The 21,278-nt window shown below is 54.5% G+C and overlaps 1 protein-coding gene across 2 annotated transcripts in view; it reads right to left on the bottom strand.

Moving 5' to 3' along the window:
• The window catches only part of LOC134984182 (oocyte zinc finger protein XlCOF7.1-like), a 36,624-nt gene extending 17,770 nt beyond the window's left edge, over window positions 1-18,854 (bottom strand). For both annotated transcript variants that reach the window (XM_063949809.1, XM_063949808.1), the window contains exons 1-3: window positions 18,686-18,854; window positions 11,115-11,193; window positions 10,895-10,996 (exon numbers count right to left, since the gene is read on the bottom strand). In XM_063949809.1, the coding sequence (XP_063805879.1) occupies window positions 10,895-10,996; window positions 11,115-11,193; window positions 18,686-18,778 (274 nt within the window). In that variant the 5' untranslated portion in view covers window positions 18,779-18,854. The remainder of the gene's footprint in view (window positions 1-10,894; window positions 10,997-11,114; window positions 11,194-18,685) is intronic.
• Window positions 18,855-21,278: the final 2,424 nt, after the last annotated feature.

Raw genomic sequence — 21,278 nt, forward strand, 5'->3', positions numbered from 1 at the left:
TGGCAGATGGCGTTCTGCTCACTGAAGAATCCTTGATACTTCCCTCATTGCCATGCGGCTGCGAGTGCCGCCTTGATGATTGATGTAAGCCACCGTGGTGGCTTTGTCCAATTGTACTTTAACAGGTCTGTTCTGTATCAAACACTGGGCCATTGTCAACGCATTGAGCACCGCCCGCAGTTCCAGAATACCGTATAAACTCGAGTATAAGCCGACTTTTTCAGCACATTTTTCTATGCTGAAAAAGCCCCCCTCGGCTTATACTCGAGTCAGCTCACGGCTGCAGCAGACGCCGTGGGCTGTGTGGGCGTCCACTGCAGCCAGCTCCAGGGACAGACACTAGAGGTCATTATTGACCTCTAGTGTCTGTGCGGCGCTGCTATGGGAGAGACGTCATGACGTCTCTCCCATAGAGGAGTGGGCAGGCGAGCGGGCGGGCGGAGCAGCAGCAGAAGAAGAAGCGGTTGTGAAGCAGGAGCGGGGCAGTGGTAAGTATTGTTTTTATTATTTTGTGTGTGTGTGTTTGTAAATGGCGATGGGGGCACAGCGACAGGGGGCAAATAAAGAGGGGGCACAACTACTGGGGGAAAGAAAGAGGGGGCACAACTACTGGGGGAAAGAAAGAGGGGGCACAACTACTGGGGGCAAAGAAACAATGGGGCATGTTTTTATCTGGCACTGTGGGGTATATGTGGCACTGGGGGCACAGCCCTAGCAACAAGCATTACCCCCTGGCAACAAGCATAACACCTACCGCATGAAACCCCTGGCAACGAGCATGACACCCTGAGCATGAAAACCCCTGGCAACGAGCATGACACCCTGAGCATGAAAACCCCTGGCAACGAGCATGACACTGAGCATGAAAACCCCTGGCAACGAGCATGACACCCTGAGCATGAAAACCCCTGGCACTGTGCATTTTCCACCCTAGTCTTATCCTTGAGTCAGTCATTTTTCCCAGTTTTTTGTGGTAAAATTAGGTGCCTCGACTTATATTCGGGTCGACTTATACTCGAGTATATATGGTATTTATCGGGAGTAGAAACTCCTCCTAAATCCACTGACCCTGTAGGGATTGTTGTTCCAACACCGTGCCCCAACCTCTCAGACTGGCATCCGTTGTCAGCAGGACACAGTTGGATATCCAGAAGGGACGGCCCCTACTCAATTGATGGTCCTGAAGCCACCAGCTCAGTGACAGGCGGACCTCCGGAGACAAGGAGATCATGTGAGATCTGATCCGGTGAGGCAGGCCGTCCCACTTGAACAGAATCAACTTCTGCAGAGGGCGAGAATGGAATTGAGCAAACTCCACCATGTCGAAAGCCGACACCATGAGACCTAGCACTTGCACTGCCAAATGAATCGACACTTGCGGACGAGATAGGAAGCATCGAATCCTGTCCTGAAGTTTTAGTACCTTCTCCTGAGACAAGAACCACCGCTGGTTGTGAGTGTCCAATAACGCTCCCAGGAGTACCATGCTCTGAACAGGAACCAGGGATGATATCTTCCAGTTGACAGGCAAACCGTGGGCTGTCATGACCTGGACAGTCAGATCTAGATGACACAGGAGAATTTCTGGGTAATTTGCCAGGATCAACAAATCGTCTAGGTAAGGCAGAATCCTGACCCCTTGACGGCGGAGTGTAGCCGTCATGACCGCCATCACTTTGGTGAAAACTCGGGGAGCCGTTGTCAAACCAAAGGGTAATGCCCGAAATTGGTAATGCAGGTTGCCCACCGCAAACCTCAGGTACTGCTGATGAGACACTGCAATAGGAATATGCAGGTAGGCATCCTGTATGTCCAGGAAGAACATATAGTCCCCAGGCTCCAAGGTCAGAATAATAGAGCACAGAGCTTCCATACGAAACTTGTTGACCCGCACACACCTGTTCAAGGACTTCAGATTAAGAATGGGCCGTGAGGACCCGTTCGGTTTCGGGACTAGAAACAGCGGTGAATAGTACCCCTTGCCTCTCTGAGCCAAAGGCACCTGTTCTACCACTCCTGTGGTCTGGAGGGAATGTACCACCGAATGCAGTGTGTTTGCTTTTACCGGGTCGAGAGGAACATTTGTCAACAAAATCGATGAGGGGGACGATTCTTGAAGGGTATGGCGTAACCTTGAGCGACGACTTCCCTTACCCAGGTATCTGAAGTGGTCTTCAACCATTCCAGGGCAAAACCTAGAAGTCGACCCCCCACCCTGGGTTCCCCAGAGGGAGGCCTGCCCCGTCATGCGGCAGGCTTGTCAGTTTTGGAAGAAGGCTGACGGGCAGCCCAGGCTCACTTCGGTCTGGGATTTGCAGGTCTGGAAGCACGAGCTTGCTTTGGGTACGCCTGACCTTTTCCTTTACCTGGAGGACGAAAGGGCCAAGGGAAAGTACTTTTAGCCTTCTGTGCGGAAGGAGCCGTACTAGGTAGGCAAGCTGTTTTAGCAGTAGCCAGATCAGCCACAATCTTATTGAGGTTTTCTCCAAAGAGAATGTCTCCCTTGAAAGGAAGCACCTCCAGGGTTTTCTTGGAATCCATATTCACCGACTAGGATCTCAACCAAAGGATACGTCTGGCCAAGACGGACGTAGTAGCAGCCTTGGCCACCAGCACCCCGGCATTGGAGGCCGCCTCCTTAAGGTACAGAGAAGCCGTGGTAGTATATGAGAGACATTGTCGAGCATGCTCAGGTAAGTTGGAAGGCAGCTCCAGCTCAAGCTCCTGAGCCCACGCCTCAACAGCTTCAGTAGCCCAAGCTGCTGTAATGGTTGGCCTATGCACAGCCCCCGTTAGGGTATAAATCGCTTTTAAACAACCCTCCACACGTCTATCCGTCGGTTCCTTCAGAGAGGTGACGGTAGTTACTGGCAGAGCAGAAGAATTTTGTTCGCGCGTTTTCCCAGGATTCCTGACGAATGTCAGCCAGGTGTTGAGAATGAGGTAAAAATAAGATTTTACTCACCGGTAAATCTATTTCTCGTAGTCCGTAGTGGATGCTGGGACTCCGTAAGGACCATGGGGAATAGCGGCTCCGCAGGAGACTGGGCACAACTAAAGAAAGCTTTAGGACTACCTGGTGTGCACTGGCTCCTCCCTCTATGACCCTCCTCCAGACCTCAGTTAGGATACTGTGCCCGGAAGAGCTGACACAATAAGGAAAGGATTTGGAATCCCGGGTAAGACTCATACCAGCCACACCAATCACACCGTACAACTCGTGATACAATACCCAGTTAACAGTATAAAATACAACAGAGCCTCTCAACAGATGGCTCTCAACAATAACCCTTTTGTTAAACAATAACTATATACAAGTATTGCAGACAATCCGCACTTGGAATGGGCGCCCAGCATCCACTACGGACTACGAGAAATAGATTTACCGGTGAGTAAAATCTTATTTTCTCTAACGTCCTAAGTGGATGCTGGGACTCCGTAAGGACCATGGGGATTATACCAAAGCTCCCAAATGGGCGGGAGAGTGCGGATGACTCTGCAGCACCGAATGAGCGAACTCTAGGTCCTCCTCAGCCAGGGTGTCAAACTTGTAAAATCTTGCAAATGTGTTTGACCCCGACCACGTAGCTGCTCGGCAAAGTTGCAAAGCCGAGACCCCTCGGGCAGCCGCCCAAGAAGAGCCCACCTTCCTCGTGGAATGGGCTTTCACTGATCTAGGATGCGGCAGTCCAGCCGCAGAATGTGCAAGCTGAATCGTGCTACAGATCCAACGAGCAATAGTCTGCTTAGAAGCAGGAGCACCCAGCTTGTTGGGTGCATACAGGATAAATAGCGAGTCAGTTTTCCTGACTCTAGCCGTCCTGGAAACATAAATTTTCAGGGCCCTGACTACGTCCAGCAACTTGGAATCCTCCAAGTCCCTAGTAGCCGCAGGCACCACAATAGGTTGGTTTAAATGAAAAGCTGAGACCACCTTAGGCAGGAATTGGGAACGAGTCCTCAATTCCGCCCTATCCATATGGAAAATCAGATAAGGGCTTTTACATGACAAAGCCGTCAACTCTGACACACGCCTGGCCGAGGCCAAGGCCAACAGCATGACCACCTTCCACGTGAGATATTTTAGCTCCACGGTTTTAAGTGGCTCAAACCAATGCGACTTTAGGAAATCCAACACCACGTTGAGATCCCAAGGTGCCACTGGAGGCACAAAAGGGGGCTGAATATGCAGCACTCCTTTAACAAAAGTCTGAACTTCAGGCAGTGAAGCCAGTTCTTTTTGGAAGAAAATCGACAGAGCCGAAATCTGGACCTTAATGGAACCCAATTTGAGGCCCATAGTCACCCCTGACTGTAGGAAGTGCAGGAATCGACCCAGCTGAAATTCCTCCGTTGGGGCCTTTTCGGCCTCACACCACGCAACATATTTTCGCCATATGCGGTAATAATGTTTTGCGGTCACATCCTTCCTGGCTTTGATCAGCGTAGGAATGACTTCCTCCGGAATGCCCTTTTCCTTTAGGATCCGGTGTTCAACCGCCATGCCGTCAAACGCAGCCGCGGTAAGTCTTGGAACAGACAGGGCCCCTGCTGCAGCAGGTCTTGTCTGAGCGGTAGAGGCCATGGGTCCTCTGAGATCATCTCTTGAAGTTCTGGGTACCAAGCTCTTATTGGCCAATCCGGAACAATGAGAATAGTTCTTAAACTTCTTCTTATTATTATCCTCAGTACCTTGGGTATGAGAGGAAGAGGAGGGAACACATAAACCGACTGGTACACCCACGGTGTCACTAAAGCGTCGACCGCTATCGCCTGAGGGTCCCTTGACCTGGCGCAATATTTTTTTAGCTTTTTGTTGAGGCGGGACGCCATTATGTCCACCTGTGGTCTTTCCCAACGGTTTGCAATCAGCCGGAAGACTTCTGGATGAAGTCCCCACTCTCCCGGGTGGAGGTCATGCCTGCTGAGGAAGTCTGTTTCCCAGTTGTCCACTCCCGGAATGAACACTACTACTGACAGTGCTAACACGTGATTTTCCGCCCATCGGAGAATCCTTGTGGCTTCTGCCATCGCCATCCTGCTTCTTGTGCCGCCCTGTCGGTTTACATGGGCGACCGCCGTGATGTTGTCTGACTGGATCAGCACCGGCTGGCCTTGAAGCAGGGGTCTTGCCTGACTTAGGGCATTGTAAATGGCCCTTAGTTCCAGAATATTTATGTGTAGGGAAATCTCCTGGCGTGACCACAGTCCAAGGAAATTTCTTCCCTGTGTGACTGCCCCCCAGCCTCGAAGGCTGGCATCCGTGGTCACCAGGACCCAGTCCTGTATGCCGAATCTGCGGCCCTCCAGAAGATGAGCACTCTGCAGCCACCACAGCAGAGACACCCTGGTCCTTGCAGACAGGGTTATCAGCCGATGCATCTGAAGATGCGATCCGGACCACTTGTCCAACAGATCCCACTGAAAGATCCTTGCATGGAACCTTCCGAATGGAATTTCTTCGTAAGAAGCTACCATTTTCCCAGGACTCGTGTGCAGTGGTGCACCGACACCTGTTTTGGTTTTAGGAGGTCTCTGACTAGAGATGACAGCTCCTTGTCCTTCTCCTCCGGGAGAAACACCCTTTTTCTGTTCTGTGTCCAGAACCATCCCCAGGAACAATAGACGCGTTGCAGGAACCAGCTGCGACTTTGGAATATTCAGGATCCAGCCGTGCTGTTGTAGCACTTCCCGAGCTAGTGCTACTCCGATCAACAACTGTTCCCTGGACCTCGCCTTTATAAGGAGATCGTCCAAGTACGGGATAATTATAACTCCCTTTTTTCGAAGGAGTATCATCATTTCGGCCATTACCTTGGTAAATACTCTCGGTGCCGTGGACAGACCAAACGGCAACGTCTGGAATTGGTAATGACATTCCTGTACCACAAATCTGAGGTACTCCTGGTGAGGAGGGTAAATGGGGACATGCAGGTAAGCATCCTTGATGTCCAGTGATACCATGTAATCCCCTTCCTCCAGGCTTAAAATAACCGCCCTGAGCGATTCCATCTTGAACTTGCATCTTTTTATATACGTGTTCAAGGATTTTAAATTTAAAATGGGTCTCACCGAACCGTCCGGTTTCGGTACCACAAACATTGTGGAATAGTAACCCCTTCCTTGTTGAAGGAGGGGTACCTTGACTATCACCTGCTGCGAATACAGCTTGTGAATTGCCTCCAGCACTGCCTCCCTGTCCAAGGGAGTCGTTGGCAAGGCAGATTTGAGGAAACGGCGAGGGGGAGACGTCTCGAATTCCAGCTTGTATCCCTGAGATACCACTTGTAGAATCCAGGGATCCACCCGCAAGCCCACCGATCGCTGAAGTACTTGAGACGGGCCCTCACCGCACCTGGCTCCGCCTGTGCAGCCCCAGCGTCATGCGGTGGACTTAGAGGAAGCGGGGGAGGACTTTTGTTCCTGGGAACTGGCTGTATTTTGCAGCTTTTTCCCTCTACCTCTGCCTCTGGGCAGAAAGGACGCGCCTCTAACCCGCTTGCCTTTCTGGGGCCGAAAGGACTGTACCTGATAATACGGTGCTTTCTTTGGCTGTGAGGGAACATGGGGTAAAAAAGCTGATTTCCCAGCTGTCGCTGTGGAAACTAGGTCAGAGAGACCATCCCCAAACAATTCCTCACCCTTGTAAGGCAAAACTTCCATGTGCCTTTTAGAATCTGCATCCCCTGTCCACTGCCGAGTCCATAAACCCCTCCTGGCAGAAATGGACATTGCACTTATTCTAGATGCCAGCCGGCAAATATCCCTCTGTGCATCTCTCATGTATAAGACTGCGTCTTTAATATGCTCTATGGTTAGCAATATAGTGTCCCTGTCTAGGGTATCAATATTTTCCGACAGGGAATCTGACCACGCAGCTGCAGCACTGCACATCCATGCTGAAGCAATAGCTGGTCTCAGTATAATACCTGTATGTGCGCTTTATCCACCCTAGGGGATGTCTCCCAGCGTAACCTGTCCTCTGGCAGGAAGGGGTAAGCCATTAGTAACTTTTTAGAAATTACCAGTTTCTTATCAGGGGAAGCCCACGCTTCTTCACATACTTCATTTAATTCATCAGATGGGGGAAAAATGACTGGTAGTCTTTTCTCCCCAAACATTATACCCTTTTTTGTGGTACCTGGGGTAATATCAGAAATGTGCAACACATTTTTCATTGCCGCAATCATTTAACGGGTGGCTCTATTGGAATGTACACTCGTCTCCTTCTCGTCGACACTGGAGTCGGTATCCGTGTCGACATCTGTGTCTGTCATCTGAGGTAGCGGGCGTTTTAGGGCCCCTGATGGCTTTTGAGACGCCTGGGCAGGCACGAGCTGAGAAGCCGGCTGTCCCACATCTGTTATGTCGTCAAATCTCTTATGTAAGGAGTCGACACTATCACGTAATTCCTTTCACATGACCATCCATTCAGGTGTCGGCCCCGCGGGGGGCGACATCACATTTATCGGCACCTGCTCCGCCTCCACATAAGCCTCCTCATCATACATGTCGACACAGCCGTACCGACACACCGCACACACACAGGGAATGCTCTGACTGAGGACAGGACCCCACAAAGCCCTTTGGGGAGACAGAGAGAGAGTATGCCAGCACACACCAGAGCGCTATATAACACAGGGATTAACACTATAACTGAGTGAATTTTCCCAATAGCTGCTTATATATATAATATTGCGCCTAAATTTAGTGCCCCCCTCTCTTTTTTACCCTATGTAGTCTGGAAACTGCAGGGGAGAGCCTGGGAGCGATCCTTCCAGCGGAGCTGTGAGGGAAAATGGCGCCAGTGTGCTGAGGGAGATAACCCCGCCCCTTTTTCGGCTGACTTCTCCCGCTCTTTTATATGTATATCTGGCAGGGGTATTTTACACATATATAGTCTCTATGACTATATTATGTGTTCTTTGCCAGCAAGGAACTCTATATTGCAGCCCAGGGCCCCCCCCCCCCAGCGCCCTGCACCCATCAGTGACCGGAGTGTGAGGTGTGCATGGGGAGCAATGGCGCACAGCTGCAGTGCTGTGCGCTACCTTGATGAAGACCGAAGTCTTCTGCCGCCGGTTTCCTGGAATGTCTTCTTGCTTCTGGCTCTGTAAGGGGGACGGCGGCGCGGCTCCGGGACCGGACGACCGAGGCTGGGCCTGTGTTCGATCCCTCTGGAGCTAATGGTGTGCAGTAGCCTAAGAAGCCCAAGCTAGCTGCAAGCAGGCAGTTTCTCTTCTTCTCCCCTTAGTCCATCGTAGCAGTGAGTCTGTTGCCAGCAGATCTCACTGAAAATAAAAAACCTAAAATAAACTCTTTTTCTAAGAGCTCAGGAGAGCCCCTAGTGTGCATCCAGCTCAGCCGGGCACAAAATTCTAACTGAGGTCTGGAGGAGGGTCATAGAGGGAGGAGCCAGTGCACACCAGGTAGTCCTAAAGCTTTCTTTAGTTGTGCCCAGTCTCCTGCGGAGCCGCTATTCCCCATGGTCCTTACGGAGTCCCAGCATCCACTTAGGACGTTAAAGAAACTTGTTTAACCACCTTCTTACGTTTAAACCTATCCAGTTTCTTACAGCCGCAGGATCATCAGACACCTGAAGAATGAGCCTAATTGCCTCAATCAGATCAGGGACATCCACCAATGCCTTCCCTTCCCCATCAGCTAACAGAAGGGCACCGGAGCCTCCGCTGTAGTTACCCAGCAAACCAGGGCGCTGGAGTATACAGCGCCGCTGGGGGAGTGATGGAGTTGCAGCAAAAGATGTCTATTTGACATACATAAAAGCTGCAGCCCTTGAAGTCTTCAAAATTTCTTCTTTTCTTCTGAAATTTATCTTAGATAATGGGCTGGAGGAACAGCCCTCCTGTTGATTGCCTCCTTACTGCATGGCACCAGCTTACAAACTGAGCTTCTGTGCCCGGGGTTATAGAGGAGGCGGCGCTGTGCATCTTGGGAACAGTCAAAGGTTTGAGCCTGTTGGTGCCTCAGATCAAGTTCCTACTCTACACACCGATGTTAATCCTTGTGGAGCCTAGTGTACCCCGCAGCAGAAAATAAGAATTTACTTACCGATAATTCTATTTCTCGTAGTCCGTAGTGGATGCTGGGGACTCCGTCAGGACCATGGGGAATAGCGGCTCCGCAGGAGACAGGGCACAAAATTAAAAGTTTGACCACTAGGTGGTGTGCACTGGCTCCTCCCCCTATGACCCTCCTCCAAGCCTCAGTTAGGATACTGTGCCCGGACGAGCGTACACAATAAGGAAGGATTTTGAATCCCGGGTAAGACTCATACCAGCCACACCAATCACATTGTACAACTTGAGATCTGAACCCAGTTAACAGCATGATAACAGAGGAGCCTCTGAAAAGATGGCTTCCAACAATAATAACCCGATTTTTGTAACAATAACTATGTACAAGTATTGCAGACAATCCGCACTTGGGATGGGCGCCCAGCATCCACTACGGACTACGAGAAATAGAATTATCGGTAAGTAAATTCTTATTTTCTCTGACGTCCTAAGTGGATGCTGGGGACTCCGTCAGGACCATGGGGATTATACCAAAGCTCCCAAACGGGCGGGAGAGTGCGGATGACTCTGCAGCACCGAATGAGAGAACTCCAGGTCCTCCTCAGCCAGGGTATCAAATTTATAGAATTTTGCAAACGTGTTTGCCCCTGACCAAGTAGCAGCTCGGCAAAGTTGTAAAGCCGAGACCCCTCGGGCAGCCGCCCAAGATGAGCCCACCTTCCTTGTGGAATGGGCTTTCACATTTTTAGGCTGCGGTAGTCCCACCGCAGAATGCGCCAGCTGAAAAGTGCTACAAATCCAGCGCGCGATAGACTGATAGACTGCTTAGAAGCAGGTGCACCCAGCTCAAGCTCCTGAGCCCACGCCTCAACAGCTTCAGTAGCCCAAGGTGCTGTAATGGTTGGCCTATGCACAGCCCCCGTTAGGGTATAAATCGCTTTTAAACAACCCTCCACACGTCTATCCGTCGGTTCCTTCAGAGAGGTGACGGTAGTTACTGGCAGAGCAGAGGAAACTACCATGCGTGCCACATGAGAATCTACAGGCGGAGGAGTTTCCCAATTTTTACAAAGCTCCGCAGAGGGAGGATAGCGAGCCATCACTTTCTTATGCGATGTGAATTTTGTTCCTGGATTTTCCCAGGATTCCTGACGAATGTGAGCCAGGTGTTGAGAATGAGGTAAAAGTTGTTTAACCACCTTCTTACATTTAAACCTATCCGGTTTCTTAGATACAACCTCATGCTCATTAGGTACCTGAAGAATGAGCCTAATTGCCTCAATCAGATCAGGGACATCCACCAATGCCTTCCCTTCCCCATCAGCTAACAGAAGGACACCGGAGGCTCCGCTGTAGTTACCCAGCAAACCAGGGCGCGGGAGTATACAGCGCCGCTGGGGGAGTAATGGAGTAATGGAGCTGCAGCAAAGGATGTCTATTTGACATACATAAAAGCTGCAGCCCTTGAAGTCCTAAAAATGTCTCCTTCTGAAATTTAGCTTAGAAAATGGCCTGGAGGAGCAGCCCTCCTGTTGATTGCCTGCTTACTGAATGGCACCAGCTTACAAACTGAGCTTCTGTGCCCGGGGTTATAGAGGAGGCGGCGCTGTGCATCTTGGGAACAGTCAAAGCTTTGAGCATGTTGGTGCCTCAGATCAAGATCCTACTCTACACCCCGATGCTAATCCTTGTGGAGCCCAGTGTACCCTGCAGCAGAAAACACTATAATGACATTTGCATACAGTCAGATTAAACTGAGGTGAAACAGTATAATATCAGTGTATAAGACACACAGCTTCTCTACAGATCATACAGTGACAGTCACTTTGGTATATTGGGGAGACCCTAAATCCCACCTACCTGATCCTCCTGTGGGATCCTGTGATTCTCCTCTGTACAATCCTGGGAATACAGAGGACGGGGACATCTCTCTGGGGTATCTCTGTTACTGGGCCCATCTGTAGGAGACACACAGTGACTGAGTACAGTGTATATATGTGATTATCAGGTGTTGTGTGTATATAGGGACCCCCATACCTGCTCTCCCCTGTACAATACATGACAGTCTCCTCTTACCCAGTGATGTGAGGGGCCGGTGATTCTCCATCATCACGTCCTTGTACAGACCCCTGTGTTCCTCTATATACTCCCCCTCCTGCATGGAGACATAGACAGTGACATCCTGACACCTTATAGGAACCTGACACACACAGTGATACAGTCATCACCCAGACACATCCCCTGGTGTTACTGTATAATGCCCCATTCCCAGCAGTCACCTCTCCAGTCATCACCCAGACACGTCACCTGGTGTTACTGTATAATGCCCCACTCCCAGCAGTCACCTCTCCAGTCATCACCCAGACACATCCCCTGGTGTTACTGTATAATGATCCATTCCCAGCAGTCACCTCTCCAGTCATCATCCAGACACGTCCCCCTGTGTTACTGTATAATGTCCCATTCCCAGCAGTCACCTCTCCAGTCATCACCCAGACACATCCCCTGGTGTTACTGTATAATGCCCCATTCCCAGCAGTCACCTCTCCAGTCATCACCCAGACACATCCCCTGGTGTTACTGTACAATGCCCCATTCCCAGCAGTCACCTCTCCAGTCATCACCCAGACACATCCCCCGGTGTTGCTGTATAATGCACCATTCCCAGCAGTCACCTCTCCAGTCATCACCCAGACACATCCCCCGGTGTTACTGTATAATGTCCCATTCCCAGCAGTCACCTCTCCAGTCATCACCCAGACACGTCGCCTGGTGTTACTGTATAATGTCCCATTCCCAGCAGTCACCTCTCCAGTCATCACCCAGACACATCCCCTGGTGTTACTGTATAATGCCCCATTCCCAGCAGTCACCTCTCCAGTCATCACCCAGACACATCCCCTGGTGTTACTGTATAATGTCCCATTCCCAGCAGTCACCTCTCCAGTCATCACCCAGACACGTCGCCTGGTGTTACTGTATAATGTCCCATTCCCAGCAGTCACCTCTCCAGTCATCACCCAGACACATCCCCCGGTGTTACTGTATAATGCACCATTCCCAGCAGTCACCTCTCCAGTCATCACCCAGACACATCCCCCGGTGTTACTGTATAATGTCCCATTCCCAGCAGTCACCTCTCCAGTCATCACCCAGACACATCTCCTGGTGTTACTGTATAATGCCCCATTCCCAGCAGTCACCTCTCCAGTCATCACCCAGACACGTCCCCTGGTGTTACTGTATAATGTCCCATTCCCAGCAGTCACCTCTGCAGTCATCACCCAGACACGTCCCCCTGTGTTACTGTATAATGTCCCATTCCCAGCAGTCACCTCTGCAGTCATCACCCAGACACGTCCCCCTGTGTTACTGTATAATGTCCCATTCCCAGCAGTCACCTCTGCAGTCATCACCCAGACACGTCCCCCTGTGTTACTGTATAATGTCCCATTCCCAGCAATCACCTCTCCAGTCATCACCCAGACACGTCCCCCGGTGTTACTGTATAATGTCCCATTCCCAGCAGTCACCTCTCCAGTCATCACCCAGACACATCCCCTGGTGTTACTGTATAATGTCCCATTCCCAGCAGTCACCTCTCCAGTCATCACCCAGACACGTCCCCTGGTGTTACTGTATAATGTCCCATTCCCGGCAGTTACCTCTCCAGTCATCACCCAGACACGTCCCCTGGTGTTACTGTATAATGCCCCATTCCCGGCAGTCACATCTCCAGTCATCACCCAGACACGCCCCCTGGTGTTACTGTATAATGCCCCATTCCCGGCAGTCACATCTCCAGTCATCACCCAGACACGCCCCCTGGTGTTACTGTATAATGCCCCATTCCCGGCAGTCACCTCTCCAGTCATCACCCAGACACGTCCCCTGGTGTTACTGTATAATGCCCCATTCCCAGCAGTCACATCTCCAGTCATCACCCAGACACGCCCCCTGGTGTTACTGTATAATGCCCCATTCCCGGCAGTCACCTCTCCAGTCATCACCCAGACACATCCCCTGGTGTTACTGTATAATGCCCCATTCCCAGCAGTCACCTCTCCAGTCATCACCCAGACACATCCCCTGGTGTTACTGTATAATATCCCATTCCCAGCAGCCACCTCTCCAGTCATCACCCAGGCACATCCCCGGGTGTTACTGTATAATGCCCCATTCCCAGCAGTCACCTCTCCAGTCATCACCCAGACACATCCCCTGGTGTTACTGTATAATGCCCCATTCCCAGCAGTCACCTCTCCAGTCATCACCCAGACACATCCCCTGGTGTTACTGTATAATGTCCCATTCCCGGCAGTCACCTCTCCAGTCATCACCCAGACACGTCCCCCGGTATTACTGTATAATGTCCCATTCCCAGCAGTCACCTCTCCAGTCATCACCCAGACACATCCCCTGGTGTTACTGTATAATGCCCCATTCCCAGCAGTCACCTCTCCAGTCATCACCTAGACACATCCCCTGGTGTTACTGTATAATGCCCCATTCCCAGCAGTCACCTCTCCAGTCATCACCCAGACACATCCCCCGGTGTTACTGTATAATGCCCCATTCCCAGCAGTCACCTCTCCAGTCATCACCCAGACACATTAACTGGTGTTACTGTATAATGTCCCATTACCAGGCGTCACCTCTCCAGTCATCACTCAGACACATCCCCTGGTGTTACTGTATAATGACCCATTCCCAGCAGTCACCTCTCCAGTCATCACCCTGACACATCCCCCAGTGTTACTGTATAATGTCCCATTCCCAGCAGTCACCTCTCCAGTCATCACCCAGACACGTCCCCTGGTGTTACTGTATAATGTCCCATTCCCAGCAGTCACCTCTCCAGTCATCACCCAGACACGTCCCCTGGTGTTACTGTATAATGCCCCATTCCCAGCAGTCACCTCTCCAGTCATCACCCAGACACGTCCCCTGGTGTTACTGTATAATGTCCCATTCCCAGCAGTCACCTCTCCAGTCATCACCCAGACACATCCCCAGGTGTTACTGTACAATGCCCCATTCCCAGCAGTCACCTCTCCAGTCATCACCCTGACACGTCCCCCGGTGTTACTGTATAATGTCCCATTCCCAGCAGTCACCTCTCCAGTCATCACCCAGACACATCCCCAGGTGTTACTGTATAATGCCCCATTCCCAGCAGTCACCTCTCCAGTCATCACCCAGACACATCCCCCGGTGTTACTGTATAATGCCCCATCACCAGCAGTCACCTCTCCAGTCATCACCCAGACACGTCCCCTGGTGTTACTGTATAATGTCCCATTCCCGGCAGTCACCTCTCCAGTCATCACCCAGACACATCCCCTGGTGTTACTGTATAATGTCCTATTCCCAGCAGTCACCTCTCCAGTCATCACCGAGACACGTCCCCTAGTGTTACTGTATATTGTCCCATTCCCAGCAGTCACCTCTCCAGTCATCACCCAGACACATCCCCTGGTGTTACTGTATAATGTCCCATTCCCAGCAGTCACCTCTCCAGTCATCACCCAGACACATCCACTGGTGTTACTGTATAATGTCCCATTCCCAGCAGTCACCTCTCCAGTCATCACCCAGACACGTCCCCCGGTGTTACTGTATAATGTCCCATTCCCGGCAGTCACCTCTCCAGTCACCACCCAGACACTTCCCCTGGTGTTACTGTATAACGCCCCATTCCCAGCAGGAAGGTGGCGTATGGGAGGCAGGCAGGGGGCGGGAGGGGGTATGGGAGGCAGGAAGGGGTGGGGGATATGGGAGGCAGGAAGGGGAGGGGGATATGGGAGGCAGGCAGGGGGCAGCAGGGGAGAAGGGTATGGGAGGCAGGCAGGGGGCAGCAGAGGGGGGGGGGTGACTATGGGTGACAGGCAGGGGGCAGCAGGGGTTGGGGGTATAGGAGGAAGGCAGGGGGCAGCAGGGGAGGGAGGTATGGGTGAAAGGCAGAGGGCAGCAGCGGAAGGGTTATGTGAGGCAGACAGGGGGCAGCAGGGGAGGGGGGTATGGGGGGCAGGCAGGGGGCAGCAGGGGAGGGAGGTATGGGAAGCAGGCAGGGGGCAGCAATGAAGGGGGGCTTGGGAGGCAGGCAGGGGGCAGCAGGGGAGGGGGGTTTGGGAGGCAGGCAGGGGGCAGCAGGGGAGGGGGTATGGGAGGCAGGCAGGGGGCAGCAGGGGAGGAGGGTATGGGAGGCAGGCAGGGGGCAGCAGGGGAGGAGGGTATGGGAGGCAGGCAGGGGGCAGCAGAGTGGGGGCTATGGGTGACAGGCAGGGGAGGGGTGTATGGGAGGCAGGCAGGTGGAAGCAGGTGAGGGTGGTATGGGAAGCAGGCAGGGGGCAGCAGGTGAGGCAGGGGGCAGAAGGGGAGGGAGGTATGGAAGGCAGGCAGGGGGCAGCAGGGTATGGGAGGCAGGCAGGGGGCAGCAGGGGTGGGGGTATAGGAGAAAGGCAGGGGGCAGCAGGGGAGGGGGGTATGGGAGGAAGGCAGGGGGCAGAAGGGGAGGTGGGGATGGGGGGCAGGCATGGGGCAGCAGGTGAGGGGGTATGGTAGGCCGGCAGGGGGCAGCAGGGAAGGGGGCGTATGGGAGGCAGGCAGGGGGCAGCAGTGAAGGGGGGGTTTGGGAGGCAGGCAGGGGGCAGCAGGGGAGGGTGGTATGGGAGGCAGGCAGGGGACAGCAGGTGAAGGGGCTATGGGAGGCAGGTAGAGGGCAGCACGGAAGGGGGATATGGGAGGCAGGCATGGGGCAGCAGGGAAGGGGGGTATGTGAGGCAGGCAGGGGCAGCGGAGGAGGGGGTATGGGAGGTAGGCAGGGGGCAGCAGAGGGGGGGACTATGGGTGACAGGCAGGGGGCAGCAGGGAAGGTGGTAAGTGAGGCAGGCAGGGGGCGGCAGGGGAGGGGGGTATGGGAGGCAGGCAGGGGGCGGCAGGGGAGGGGGGTATGAGAGAAAGGCCGGGGGCAGCAGTGGAGGGGGACTATGGGTGACAGGCAGGGGGCAGCACGGGAGGGGGTATGGGAGGCAGGCAGGGGGCGGCAGGGGAGGGGGGTATGGGAGGCAGCAGGGGAAGGGGGTATGGTAGGCAGGCAGGGGGCAGCAGAGAGGGGGACTATGGGTGACAGGCAGAGGGCAGCATGGGAGGGGGTATGGGAGGCAGGCAGGGGGCATCAGGTGAGGGGGTATGGGAGGTAGGCAGAGGGCAGCAGGGAAGGGGGGTGTAGGAGGCAGGAGGGGGCAGCATGGAAGGGGGGGGTATGTGAGGCAGGCAGGGGGCAGCAGGGGGGGGCTATGGGTGACAGGCAGGGAGCAGCAAGGAAGGGGGGTATGGGAGGCAGGCAGGGGGCAGCAGGGGAGGGAGGTATGGGAAGCAGGTAGGGAGCATCAGTGAAGGGGGGGCTTGGGAGGCAGGCAGGGGGCAGCAGGGGAGGGGGGTTTGGGAGGCAGGCAGGGGGCAGCAGGGGAGGGGGGTATGAGAGACAGGCAGGGGGCATCAGGGGAGTGGGGTATGGGAGACAGGCAGGGGGCAGCAGGGGAGCGGGGTATGGGAGGCAGGCAGGGGGCAGCAGAGGGGGGACTATGGGTGACAGGCAGGGGGCAGCAGGGGAGGGGTGTATGGGAGACAGGCAGGAGGAAGCAGGTGAGGGTGGTATGGGAAGCAGGCAGGGGGCAGCAGGTGAGGGGGGCATGGGAGGCACGCAGGGGGCAGCAGGGAAGGCGGCGTTTGGGAGGCAAGCAGAGGGCAGAAGAGGAGGGGGATATGGGAGGCAGGCAGGGGGCAGCAGGGAAGGGGGGGTATGTGAGGCAGGCAGAGGCAGCGGAGGAGGAGGGTATGGGAGGCAGGCAGGGGGCGGCAGGGGAGGGGGGCATGTGAGGCAGGCAGGGGGCGGCAGGGGAGGGGGGTATGTGAGGCAGGCAGGGAGCGGCAGGGGAGGGGGGTATGTGAGGCAGGCAGGGGGCGGCAGGGGAGGGGGATATGTGAGGCAGGCAGAGAGCAGCAGGGGAGGGGGTATGGGTGGCAGGTAGGGGGCGGCAGGGGAGGGGGGTATGGGAGGAAGGCAAGGGGCAGCAGTGTACGGGGGTACGGGAGGCAGGCAGGGGGAGGTAGAGGGGGGGACTATGGGTGACAGTCAGGGGGCAGCAGGGGGGTATGGGAGGCAGGCAGGGGGAGGTAGGGGGGGGACTATGGGTGACAGGCTGGGGGCAGCAGGGGGGTATGGGAGGGAGGCAGGGGGCGGCAGGGGAGGGGGGTATGGGAGGAAGGCAGGGGGCAGCAGTGTAGGGGGGTACGGGAGGCAGGCAGGGGGAGGTAGAGGGGGGGACTATGGGTGACAGTCAGGGGGCAGCAGGGGGGTATGGGAGGCAGGCAGGGGGCGGCAGGGGGGTATGGGTGACAGGCAGGGGGCTATGGGTGACAGGCAGGGGGCAGCAGGGGGGTATGGGTGACAGGCAGGGGGCAGCAGGGGGGTTTGGGAGGCAGGCAGGGGGCAGCAGGGGGGTATGGGTGACAGGCAGGGGGCAGCAGGGGGGTATGGGAGGCAGGCAGGGGGGGTATGGGAGGCAGGCAGGGGGCAACAGGGGGGTATGGGAGGCTGGCAGGGGGCAGCAGGGGGGTATGGGAGGCTGGCAGAGGGCAGCAGGGGGGTATGGGTGACAGGCAGGGGGCAGCAGGGGGGTATGGGTGACAGGCAGGGGGGGTATGGGAGGCAGGCAGGGGGCAGCAGGGGGGTATGGGTGGCTGGCAGGGGGGTATGGGAGGCTGGCAGGGGGCAGCAGGGGGTATGGGAGTCAGGCAGGGGGCAGCAGGGGAGGGGGGTATGGGAGTCAGGCAGGGGGCAGCAGAGGAGGGGGGTATGGGAGGCAGGCAGGGGGCAGCAGGGGAGGGGGGTATGGGTGGCTGGTAGGGGGCAGCAGGGGGGTATGGGAGGCTGGCAGGGGGCAGCAGGGGGGGTATGGGTGACAGGCAGGGGGGGTATGGGAGGCAGGCAGGGGGCAGCAGGGGGGTATGGGTGACAGGCAGGGGGCAGCAGGGGGGTATGGGAGGCAGGCAGGGGGGTATGGGAGGCAGGCAGGGGGCAGCAGGGGGGTATGGGAGGCAGGCAGGGGGGTATGGGAGGCAGGCAGGGGGCAGCAGGGGGGTATGGGAGGCTGGCAGGGGGCAGCAGGGGGTATGGGAGGCAGGCAGGGGGCAGCAGGGTAGGGGGGTATGGGAGTCAGGCAGGGGGCAGCAGGGGAGGGGGGTATGGGAGGCAGGCAGGGGGCAGCAGGGGGTATGGGTGACTGGCAGGGGGCAGCAGGGGGGTATGGGTGACAGGCAGGGGGCAGCAGGGAGGTATGGGTGACAGGCAGGAGGCAGCAGGGAGGTATGGGAGGCAGGCAGGGGGGCATGGGTGACTGGCAGGGGGCAGCAGGGGGGTATGGGTGACAGGCAGGGGGCAGCAGGGAGGTATGGGTGACAGGCAGGAGGCAGCAGGGGGTATGGGTGACTGGCAGGGGGCAGCAGGGGGGCATGGGTGACAGGCAGGGGGCAGCAGGGAGGTATGGGAAATAGGCAGGAGGCAGCAGGGGGGTATGGGAGGCAGGCAGGGGGCAGCAGGGGGGTATGGGTGACAGGCAGGGGGCAGGTGAGGGGGGCATTACCTGGCGGAGGCGAAAGCAGATCAGACCGGGGGCGGAGCTGTGTACAGGAAGTGGGCGGGGCAGTATTTCCGGGACACAGTCTGCATAGCGCATGGGATTATGGGTAGTGACAGCCGCAGTAACTCAGCAACAACGAAACCACTCTCTCGCCATAGGCCGTAGATTCCTATCACTCATCATGTAGCCCCGCCCCTTCTATCGTTCATAGGCCGAAGCTCCCGTCACTCAGACCCGGACACTTTTCTTTCCATAGGCCGCAGCCCCGCCCACTATGCCGCCCATAGGCAACATTATCCCGTCACTCAGCTAGCCCCGCCCCTGTCTCCCGCCACTAGTCGAACGTACCCGTCACTCATTCACAGTCTCCCGCCCATAGCTCGCAGCCCCGCCCACTAACCCTCCCATAGACCGCATCACAGTCCCCGCCCTCCTCTGCCTCCGGTCACTGTATACGTCATTATCTGCCGCTCACACAGACTAAGCCAAGATGGCGGCGCCCATAGGGAGCCAGCAACATGGCGCCTGCCCCCTCCTGATGCTGTCCTGTGTGTGTATGATATGTACAGATCCCCTGTCTGTGTGGAGTGTGTATGTGCTCCCCAGGTGGTGACCCTGACAGCGCACATGTTACACTTACCTCCTGCTTTTACTCAGGTGTACTAACTACTGGCTGTAAAGGACCCAATGGTGGAGATAAGTACATTGTGATACTGAGGAGGAGGACTGGAGTAATATAACCAGAATTGTACACAAGTGAGGTACATGAGGCACCATGCAGTGTAAGATGCCTCATACATCCATCCTCACTACTTCATGCAGCGCAAGATGCCTCATATATCTAGCCTTAATACATCTTGTAATGTGAGATGCCTCTATACACCATGCAGTATGAGATGCCTCATACATCTAGCCTTAATACACCATGGCAGTGTGAGATGCCTCATACATCCAGCCTCAATACACCATGCAGTGTGAGATGCCTCATACATCCAGCCACAATACACATTGCAGTGTGAGATGCCTCATACATCTAGCCTCAAACCATGCAGTGTGAGATGCCTCATACATGCAGCCTCAATACCATGCAGTGTGGGATGCCTCATACATCCAGCCTCAATACACCATGGCAGTGTGAGATGCCTCATACATCCAGCCTCAATACGCCATGCAGCGCGATATGCCTCATACATGCAGCCTCAATACACCATGCAGTGTGAGATGCCTCACACATCCAGCCTCAATACACCTTGCAGTGTGAGATGCCTCATACATCTAGCCTCAATACACCATGGCAGTGTGAGATGCCTTATGCATCCAGCCTCAATACACCATGCAGCACGAGATGCCTCATACACCCAGCCTCAATACGTAATGCAGCGCGAGATGCCTTATACATCCAGCCTCTATACACCATGCAGTGTGAGATGCCTCATACATCTAGCCTCAATACACCTTGCAGTGTGAGATGTTTCATACATCCAGCCTCAATACGTCATACAGAGCAAGATGCCTCATACATCCATCCGCAATATATCATGCAGCGCTAGATGCCTCATATAGCCAGCCTCAATACACCATGCAGTGTGAGATGCCTCATATATCTAGCCTCAATACACCATGCAGTGTGAGATGCCTCAATATGCGATGTAGCGTGAGATGCCTCATACATCCAGCCTCAATACATCATGCAGCACGAGATTTCTCATACATCTAGCCTCAATACACCTTTTAGGGTGAGATGCCTAATACATCTAGCCTAAATACACCTTGCAGTGTGAGATGCCATATCCATCCATCCTCAAAACACCTTGCAGTGTGAGATGCCTCATACATCCAGCCTCAATACACCTTGCAGTGTGAGATGCCACAGTACACCTTGCTTTGTGAGATGTCTCATACATCTAGCCTCAATACACCATGCAGTGTGAGATGCCTCATACATCCAACCTCAATCCACCATACAGCGCGAGATGCCTCATACATCCAGCCTCAATACGTCATACAGCGCCAGATGCCTCATACATCTAGCCTCAATATGCTATGTAGCGCGAGATGCCTCATACATCCTTCCTCAATACATCATGCAGCGCGAGATGCCTCACATAGCCAGCCACAATACAACATGCAGTGTAAGAATCCTCAAACATCCAGCCTCAATACGCCATGCAGCGCGAGATCTCTCATACATCCAGCCTCAATTCACCATGTAGTGTGAGATGCCTCATACATCCAGCCTCAATATGCCATGCAGCGTGAGATGCCTCATACATTCAGCCTCAATACGTCATACAGCGTAAGATGCCTCATACATCATGCAGCGTGAGATGCCTCTTAAATCCAGCCTCAATACACCATGCAGTGTGATATGCCTCATACATCTAGCCTCAATACACCGTGCAGTGTAAGATGCCTCATACATCTAGCCTCAATACACCTCGCAGTGTGAGATGCCTCATAAATCCAACTTCAATACACTCAGCAGTGTGAGATGCCTCATACATCTAGACTCAATACACCTTGCAGTTTAAGATGCCTCATAAATCCAGCCTCAATATGCCATGCAGCGTGAGATGCCTCATACATTCAGCCTCAA

Source organism: Pseudophryne corroboree, assembly GCF_028390025.1.
Source record: "Pseudophryne corroboree isolate aPseCor3 chromosome 3 unlocalized genomic scaffold, aPseCor3.hap2 SUPER_3_unloc_4, whole genome shotgun sequence".
NCBI classification, from domain to species: Eukaryota; Metazoa; Chordata; class Amphibia; order Anura; family Myobatrachidae; genus Pseudophryne; species Pseudophryne corroboree.